At 43.6% G+C, this 10,363-nt stretch overlaps 1 protein-coding gene across 1 annotated transcript; it reads left to right on the forward strand.

The window, feature by feature from the left end:
- The first annotated feature begins 2,479 nt into the window (after positions 1-2,479).
- On the forward strand, positions 2,480-4,284 carry LOC143818083 (uncharacterized). The gene is made up of 2 exons (XM_077299509.1): positions 2,480-2,584; positions 2,851-4,284. Exon 2 carries the CDS (start codon positions 2,868-2,870, stop codon positions 3,996-3,998), a length of 1,131 nt encoding a protein of 376 aa, XP_077155624.1. The 5' UTR covers positions 2,480-2,584; positions 2,851-2,867; the 3' UTR covers positions 3,999-4,284.
- The last annotated feature ends 6,079 nt before the right edge of the window (positions 4,285-10,363 follow it).

Genomic DNA, 10,363 nt, shown 5'->3' on the forward strand with positions numbered 1-10,363 from the left:
TTTATATCTGTTTCATTGACCGGTGTAATATATGTAAAAAGGTTTGCACTTAAAGTCTCTCATACATTATTCCATAAAAAGTTTACAATTTTAAACATGTAAGGCAGTGATTTTCAACCTTTTTTGAGCCGCGGCACATTTTTTATACTTAAAAAATCCCGAGGCACACCACCAACCAAAATGGCACAAAATGGTGCGTCCAGGTTTGAGATGAAAGTCTGCAGTCATTCTATGTGACTGCAGGCTTTTGAATTCTCACAGCGCAAGCACTGCACACTTTCAGGATTCTCCCTTGCCGGTGGCCAGAGTGGACGGTCATGACAGCACAAGTATGTGATTTGGATACTTCTGGTCACATTCTAACTAGACGTGTCCGGCCTCAGTCAATTCATTTTCATTGAATGAGGCCACACATGTCTAGTCAGCACGTGACCGCATGTATGTAAATCACCAACATCAGAGAATTATGATAGCAGTGTGCACTGTGAGAATTCAGAAGTCTGCAGTCACATAGTATGACTGCAGACTCATCACAACCTTGGACATCCCCTTTAATGTTCCTAACAAATAAAAATGAGAATTAGTATCACAAAAAAAACACATTTACATCCAGGTACCTGATAGATGACGTTGTTTGTGGAGTCGCCTCTTTCTTTTCATCTTCACCTTGTCCAGATGCCATGATGACTCTTCTCATCCACCGGCAGAGCTCGTTTCTGCAGACTTCCATCTTCTCCTGTCTTCTGCAGCACATCCCGACACAACACCCTTAAAGATAGCAGTGTTATTATAATGCTCCGGAACAACAATATCTGCCCTAGGCTGAGCCTCTGAGTAAATAATTGCCCCTCACTTTATTCCCAGCACATAATATGACCCTCACTGTCCCTCTTATGGTACATGCCATCCACACTACCCTCTCTCTCTTTTCCATACTTCACACTGCCTTCTCATACGGTGTCCCTCATAGAGAGCCCAGTCTCTCTACTGTGCCCCTTCATTACACTCCTCCTACTTGGCATACTGTCTCCTCCTGGCTGTTACCCTCACACTACTCAGTATCTATTATGTGTCCACTCACACTTTCATCCCCCCATACTGTCTGCACACATTTCTAATAGCCTCCTCCTGTACATCCCCCCCCTGCTAACATACCCCTTTGCTCTCTCCATATTTCCTCCTCACACATTCCCCCCTCACACATTCCCCCGACTCCCCATACTGTCCTCACACATCCCATCACCGTTGCTCCCAGTACTGTCAGCACACATTTTTCCCCTCGCTACTGTGTCCACCCCCATCTCCCCACTCACCCCCACAGAATATATCCACTGCCCTTCCGATAGAATAAATCCATCCCCTTCCACAGAATAAATGCACCCTGCCCCACACATGCTAAATAAATTCCAGGCCCCCCCCCACGTACACACTGAATAAATCCCCCACACACACTGAATAAATCCCCCCACACACTGAATAAATCCCCCCACACACTGAATAAATCCCCCCACACACTTAATAAATCCCCCCACATACTCCCCATAAACCCACCCCACGCTGAATCTTCGGTGTCTTCAGCTCCACAGCACAGGAGCACTTACCACCAAGTCTCTTCTTTCTCCTGCGCGCCGGATAGTGACGTCAGCAGCGTGATCACATGACTTGATCACGCTGCTGGCGTCGCTCTGACCCGGCAGTCAGAGCCTCAATTGTACTCGCAGCTGGTAGATGTCTGCGAGTACAATTGATCTCCGGGAGCCGGCGCGCTGCAGCTTCTCTGTGCCGGCTGTCAGCTTGACAGTCGGCACAGAGAACAGCTGACTCCCGTTCCCCGCGGCACACCCGACCATGTGTCGCGGCACACTAGTGTGCCGCGGCACACTGGTTGAAAAACACTGATGTAAGGATCATCATGTGCTGCCTGCTATTTTTAATCCAACATACACAAAAATTCAAACATAATAGCCCCTTGGAGTGTTTGCTTTTAAATTTTCTTGCTGCCCACACCACAGTATGTGTGTGACTGAGTTAAAGCCAATGTTTAGACTTAATTCATGCCATCATACACAATTATTCACACAAGGCAAGCCCTTACATATGGCTAATGCTCATTGGTAATTGTGGTAATGTTTGTGTTGTTTTACCTTGCTAAAGTCCTGCAGGCTATGTTTGTTCAAACAGTTTAGGACACTGCTCATGGTGGACAATCCTTAATTTGTTAAATTACACCATGGTGCTAAATGGTCACACACTTCTTAGTCTCAATGGCAAGGGATAAGCAGTTTTTTTTAAAATGTATTTTGGTACCAGGCATGATGATCAAAATCATACCACTTTTTAAATTTAATGTAGCTGAACACATTGTGTTGTTGTTTAATGAATATTTTGTTATTTGCGGGAATGTGACTTGTTTATTTTTAACTTTCCCGACAGTTGATTTGGTTAAACGGCGATGGCGCGCAGCGAAGTACCAGTTTGGGCCGGAATTTAATCCCCTCCCCTCCATGGCAGGTGCTTCCAAAAAGCGTCAATATGTTTTCTACAGAAACTTAGCCTTTCTTCGCCCAATCCTGGAGCTATATCTGTAAGTGTCACTTAGTTTGATTTCTAAAGCATATTAAACTAACTACACTAATATTCAACATTTAAATACATTAATGCAAATCTGTGATCACTAGTTATCTTTCATAAGTACATTTGTGTTTTAAATAATAATGTTTATATTTTCACTTACAAAAAAGCAACATGGTAAAAACCTAACTTAATTTGTTCTAAAAAAATATGTTTAATAATGTTATTTTTTATTATTTTAACATTGCGACATAAACTGTTAATGTTATTTTATCCTAGCACTGATAACAACCTTGATGACTCTGATGAATCGCCAACAACAGCAAGATCAGTGCCATGTACATCAGCATCGGAGACCGAAGCCCCAGCAGACCCCACTCCAGCAACACAGCCTGATGAACAGGTGTCTCATGCTGCTGAAACCTCCACTGATGCTGGTCCTGGAAGCACACAAACAGCCCCAACAACATCACAAACAGCAGCCCCAGCACCACAGGCAGCATCAACATCCAATCTACCTCAGTATCTTTCACACACAAGATAGGCGAACCAGGCGACATGAACAGCCACGTATGCTGCCCGAGCTCATTGATGCTCGAGTTATATCCATACTAAATTCCATGGCACCTGAAAATTCGGTAGATCGCTTTTATCGCTCCCTCTCTCCTTGCCTCGGCAAAGTTCCAGATGACCGGGCTGCAATCTTGACCCTCATTGCTGCAAGCCAAGGAGAGCAGGACCCAAACCCGGTGCTAGAGCCCATTGAACAATGGCGAGCTGCCCAGCATCAAATACAGATGCCATCTGCTACCAACATAATACATCCACAAATTGTAAGTACACTATCTTCAGGGGCAAACCCTGGGGCAGAAACACAACAATCACAGCAAATGCCTGCACCCTTGTCCATGCTTCCACCTCCTGCATCCAGACATCGTTATCCACAAATGTATGCTCCTGTTTGTTTCCTCCTGCCCGTAGCTACACCCATGATTATGTGCAAATGCCTGATCCAGCCTCAGTGCCTCATGCCCGTCCCACTAGTCAGCAATATGGGCAAATGTCTGATCCAGCCTCAGTGCCTCATGCCTGTGCCACTAGTCAGCAATATGTGCAAATGTCTGATCCAGCCTCAGTGCCTCATGCCCGTGCCACTAGTCAGCAATATGGGCAAATGTCTGATCCAGCCTCAGTGCCTCATGCCCGTGCCACTTGTCAGCAATATGGGCAAATGTCTGATCCAGCCTCAGGCCCTCATACCCATGCCACTAGTCAGCAATATTGGCAAATGTCTGATGCAGGCACCACCTATAGCAAACATTCGGTATCAACGTCTTCCAGCATGTCTGTGGGTGATAGTATTGGTGTTCATTTTACTAGGCCACAGCCCTACAATCTGCCATCAAGGCACCAGACACCTGTGGTGAGCCAATTTGGTCCGCACAACCGCATGCCAAGAGGTGATATCTATATTAGTTCACAATCATATCTGAGCCAGATTGTTGACTCACAACCAACTTTACCACATCCACAAAGTGTTTCTCAAACATTTTTGGATGAGTCTTACAAAACACTACCTTATACCCCATCTACATCTGGAACAGCATCAGTTTTGCAAAATCAACCTCCTCAAACAACCACACGCCAGACCACAATGCCTACAGAACAAATGCCTACACCGTCCTCCAGCCCTGAACATGTAAGCGCAGAAAATACCACAGATTAATCTTTCTCCAGTCTTGGTGACTTTGTGGATTTATGACTAATAGTGTTGAGCGATACCGTCCGATACTTGAAAGTATCGGTATCGGAAAGTATCGGCCGATACCGGCAAAGTATCGGATCCAATCCGATACCGATACCCGATACCAATACAAGTCAATGGGACTCAAGTATCGGACGGTATTCCTGATGGTTCCCAGGGTCTGAAGGAGAGGAAACTCTCCTTCAGGCCCTGGGATCCATATAAATGTGTAAAAGAAAGAATTAAAATAAAAAATATTGCTATACTCACCTGTCCGACGCAGCCTGGACCTCAGCGAGGGAACCGGCAGCGTTGTTTGTTTAAAATTCGCGCTTTTACTTGGTTACGTGAAGTCCCGGCTTGTGATTGGTCAGGGCGGCCATGTTGCCGGGACGCGGACCAATCACAGCAAGCCGTGACGAAATTACGTCACGGCTTGCTGTGATTGGTCCGCGTCCCGGCAACATGGCCGCCATTAACCAATCACAAGCCGGGACGTCACGGGAGGCTGGACACGCGCCCATTTTAAAAAGCGCGCATGTCCAGCCTCCAGTGACGTCCCGGCTTATGATTGGTCACGGCGCCATGTTGCCGGGACGCGGACCAATCACAGCAAGCCGTGACGAAATTACGTCACGGCTTGCTGTGATTGGTCCGCGTCCCGGCAACATGGCCGCCATTAACCAATCACAAGCCGTGACATCACGGGAGGCTGGACACGCGCGCTTTTTTTAAATGGGCGCGTGTCCAGCCTCCCGTGACGTCCCGGCTTGTGATTGGTTGCGCCGCGGTCAACCAATCACAAGCCGGGAGGCTGGACACGCGCGCATTTTAAAATTTTAAAATGGGCGCGTGTACAGCCTCCCGGCTTGTGATTGGTTGATCGCGGCACAACCAATCACAAGCCGGGACGTCACGGGAGGCTGGACACGCGCCCATTTTAAAATGCGCGCGTGTCCAGCCTCCCGTGACGTCACGGCTTGTGATTGGTTGCGTCTCCCATGTGACTGCGACGCAACCAATCACAAAGCCGGGACGTAATTTTAAAATCCTTAAGGACCTGAAATTACGTCACGGCTTGCTGTGATTGGTTGCGTCTCCCATGTGACTGCGACGCAACCAATCACAACGCCGGAACGTAATTTTAAAATCCTGAAGGACCTGAAATTACGTCACGGCTTGCTGTGATTGGTTGCGTCCCGGTCACATGGGCGGCACGCAACCAATCACAAGCCGGGACTCACGTAAAGGAAAGAAAAGCGCGAATTTTAAACAAAGAACGCTGCCGCTTCCCTCGGTAAGGTGCAGGCTGCGTCGGAGAGGTGAGTATAGCAATATTTTTTATTTTAATTCTCTCTTTTACACATTTTTACATTAATGTTGTTTCGATACCGATACCCGATATCACAAAAATATCGGATCTCGGTATCGGAATTCCGATACAGCAAGTATCGGCCGATACCCGATACTTGCAGTATCGGAATGCTCAACACTAATGACTAACCTAACTAAGTAGGTTATCTTCATTATGTTGTTTAATATTTAGTTTCTTTTTTGCCAAACACTCGGATGAATACATGTGTTGTTTGAAAAATAAAACACATTGGTAAAGTGTTAATATGTCTTGTTTATTTGTCAAAGTCAATGTAATTTGTACAATAATTAATTTATATGAACGAAAGAAAATATATTTAAACAAAATCAGCAATATACCATACCTGGACACTGTTATGTCCCACGAAGTTATCCATATCTGGCCCATACACAATTTACAATCAGGATGGTGGTAAGATTAATCCGTCACGGATGAAAAATAATGGTAAAGGAGGAGATGGTGGTGGTGCACGCAGCTTCATTGACTAGCATAGAGGTCACTGAAGCTGGACCCCGTCACAGCCTCAACTGCATTTAAATATTGACCATGGTCAAAGGACTGTGAAATTGTACAATTCAAGTTCAGTATGTCTGAACAACACGATCGCAAGGTGATCCACTATCCTTCCAGACCACAGTCAATGAGTGAGGGTCTTAGGTATTTGTTGTCAGTCAACAATTATCACAACAAATACATACTATAATAATAATAATTTTTATTTATATAGCGCCAACATATTCCGCAGCGCTTTACATCTTAATAAGACATGGCATATTTATCACACCCACAGTAAACACATTATAATGAGGTATTAGTTATTTGTTATGGGTAGCAATGAGGCTTTGAGACAGCCATGTATCAGTTACCCACATCAAATGTAAGCTTGCAACCCATGTCAAGGGTCCTCATTGCCTTGTGAGTCCCTAACCAATTTGTTAGAAAAGGAAACAAACAATGTCAAAAATCAAAAATACACTTTTGGACAGAATAGATATTTAAGTGTAGCATTAGTTGGGCTCCTCCATTTGCCATGGCACACTACCCTCTGGTGTTAAAAAAAATCAGCAAAAATATTCCTCATTATAAGGGCAGAGTGAGCTTCTCAGGGAGCATGGTGTCTTTCCTCTAGTAATGCCACATTACCCACTCTACCATCATCAACATCATCCAAGGATGGTTCTTGTTGTCGGCAGAAATTATGCAAAACAACGGTAGCCTTTATGACTGCCTGGACATTTTCTGGATCCATTTGGATTTGAGTTTCAAAAATACAGCATCTTAAAGTCAATATTACAAAAGCACACTCAACCAATCGATTGGCTTTCATCAGTCGAATGTTAAAAATTCTTCTCTGGTTGTCCAAACCTCGATGTGGAAATGGACGAAGAACATGCCTTGAGAGTGCAAAACCCTCATCAGCAACCATGATAAATGGTGCAGGTGGGCCTGAAGCACCAGGAAGCACACATGGTTGTGGCAGATTTAAATTAGTGTCAGAAAGTCGGTGAGCTAATCTGGAAGCTCTAAAGATGCGAGCATCAGAGGCACTCCCATATGCCCCAATGTCAGCAAGAACAAAACAGTAGTTGCTGTCAGCTACAGTCAGGAGCGCAACGGAAAAATATTTTTTGTAATTAAAATAACGAGAACCAGAGTTTGGCGGCTTCTTGACAGGAATGTGTTTACCATCCAGGGCACCAATGCAGTTTGGGAACTCAGTGGCTTCCATGAAACCCTGGGCAATCCACAACCAGTCTTGTGTGTTTGGCTGAGGCATGAGGTGGCTCTTTAGCTTGTCTCAAATCAGATCACAGGTTGAGTGCACAATCCAAGATATGGTTGACGTGCCAAGGAGGAACTCAAAATTAATTGAAGAATAAGAGTGGCCAATAGCCAGGAATCTGTTAACAAAACCATAGTTTTGATGTCAAACATTCACCATCAATTGTTGATTATGTTGATATATAGGGTGTTGGTGGGCCTCCAGCAGCGCTTCTTTTGGTAACTATACCATTATCTCCTTGTGTCTTTAAATTTTCTAATTTGTTATTATGTACTATTGTTCATTTGCACATGACCATTTGCGCAATGATTAATCACATGGACATACTATTGTCTGTATTATGATATCAATGTTTATGGAGCGTTTGTCTGGATAGCCCTCCTTGTTCCTGTGTCTTAGGCCATGTGCACACGTTCAGTATTTTTCGCGTTTTTTTCGCTATAAAAACGTGATAAAAACGCGAAAAAAACGCTTACATATGCCTCCCATTATTTTCAGTGTATTCCGCATTTTTTGTGCAAATGTAGCCTTTTTTTCCGCGAAAAAATCGCATCGCGGAAAAAAAAGCAACATGTTCATTAAAATGCGGAATTGCAGGGGATTCCGCACACCTGGGAGTCCATTGATCTGCTTACTTCCCGCACGGGGCTGTGCACACCAAGTAAGCAGATTATGTGCGGTTGGTACCCAGGGTGGAGGAGAGGAGACTCTCCTCCACGGACTGGGCAACATATAATTGGTCAAAAAAAAGAATTAAAATAAAAAATAGTCCTATACTCACCTTCGATGTCTTCCCGCCTCTCCACTGCACGCTGTCGCTTCGGTTCCTGTAGCTGGTGTGCCGATGACGTCTTGTGATTGGTCGAGACCGGTCATGTGACCGCTCACGTGACCGCGACGTCATGGAAGGTCCTGCGCGCACACACCATCTATACGGAACGGACGCCGGTGAGGAGAGCAGCTGTCTGCGGGTGAGTATAAGCATTTTTTTAATTTTTTTAATTATTTTTAAACATTCTATCTTTTACTATAGATGCTGCAAAAGCAGCATCTATAGTAAAAAGTTGGTCACACTTGTCAAACAGTATGTTTGACAAGTGTGACCAACCTGTCAGTCAGTTTTCCAAGCGATGCTACAGATCGCTTGGAAAACTTTAGCATTCTGCAAGCTAATTACGCTTGCAGAATGCTAAAAAAACCGCGAAAAAAACGAAAAAAAAACCGAAAAAAAAAAATGCGGATTTCTTGCAGAAAATTTCCGGTTTTCTTCAGGAAATTTCTGCAAGAAATCCGGACGTGTGCACATACCCTTAGGAGTTCACCCATACCTTTATTGTTATTTATTGTTTTTTGGTTAATAAAGTTATTATATTTTATTTCTTGGCCTTGTGTGAAGTTGATATTTTGGTGCTGTACTATTGTTTGCTTCATGGCTATACTAAGTGGATATTATTAGGTGTTGTGTATGTTGATATATAAACAAAAATTAACATAGTGAAGTTACTACAGCACAGATAAACATAAAAAATATGTTTGGTCCAATATAACCCACACCCGTTAATGCACCACACAGGTGTCACTTAGAATGTACATTTCACAAAGTGTACATGTTAAGAGTTTGGTTGTGGCAGCTACTATTTTATTGTCAGTAAGAATACATATCCAAACTGTATGTTTGGCTTTATTTCTATGCCAATGGTTAACCAAGACATGTTTGGCAGCTATGATTATGGTCATTGTCTAACCTAGTGAAATGGAACATTACTCACTATGATGGTTTTCACGATATTGGTCACAATATCATGTTTTGGACAAAAATATTACCTCAAGGTGACTAGCAAACGCTCCTCCGGAGAAATGCTGAGTCGCATGCAGGTGTCTTGTCTGAAAAGGTAAGGCAGCAAAACATGAAGTAGGTTGTCAAAGCCCTGAATGGAAAGACGACAAAAAGCAACAAACTTCACCGGGTATCTGCGAAGTTCATTATACAATTTTGTAAAATGACCATATGCCCCACGTAGCAAGAGTAGAGGGTGAACCCATAGTCTCTTTTGCAGCTGTGGTTCCTCATCAAGCATATGGTGGCGAACCCCAAAGCGACGTGATACAAGCCATGCCAACCACAACAACGCCTCATTGTCAGTAGACATATTTGTGACACCCAAGGAGTCATAACACACACCTCTAAGAAGATATGTCATTGTCTTAACATTTTTAGGAACTGTTTTAAGACATCATCACTAATGGATCACACCTTTGCAAGTTCCAAGCCTTTAATTAATGCCTTAACCCCTCATATGGACCTCAAAACCTTTTTGTGTGATACCTATGCACACGGACAGCACACGCACAGCACAAGGATGAGAAACATGGACAGCACACGGATGACACACGGATGGCCTACCTGCACACACGGACACACGGACACGGATAGCTCCGGGACTGTTTCTTCCGGTACCGGTAAAATCTGGATGTGTGAGACTGGCCTAAACAGGTGTTTTTTGGCGTTTTTGTTTTTTCTTTAATTCACCTCACTTGGATTGTTTTACTGTTTTTCAGTGCATTAAATGGAAAAGTGAATGGTGTCATTCAAAACTGCAACTTATGAGGCTATGTCAAAGAAAAAAAAAGAAAAAAGTTATGGTTCTTGGAAGTAGTGCAGGAAAAAATATCTCTATCAGGGGTTAAATGTTTGCTCAGATGTTGAAAGTACCATTTTTTATCATTAGATGAAAAAGTGATAGAAAGAGCAGGAAGTCAAGGAGATTTCCTGGATACAGAAAGTTCACCTCATTTTTCATTTCACATCTGGGAAATACAAAGTAAATATTGTATTATTACTCATTTGGAATATTCTCACTTTATACGTTTTCAATTATGGGAAATTTTC

Source organism: Ranitomeya variabilis, chromosome 3, assembly GCF_051348905.1.
Source record: "Ranitomeya variabilis isolate aRanVar5 chromosome 3, aRanVar5.hap1, whole genome shotgun sequence".
In the NCBI taxonomy this organism is placed as follows: Eukaryota; Metazoa; Chordata; class Amphibia; order Anura; family Dendrobatidae; genus Ranitomeya; species Ranitomeya variabilis.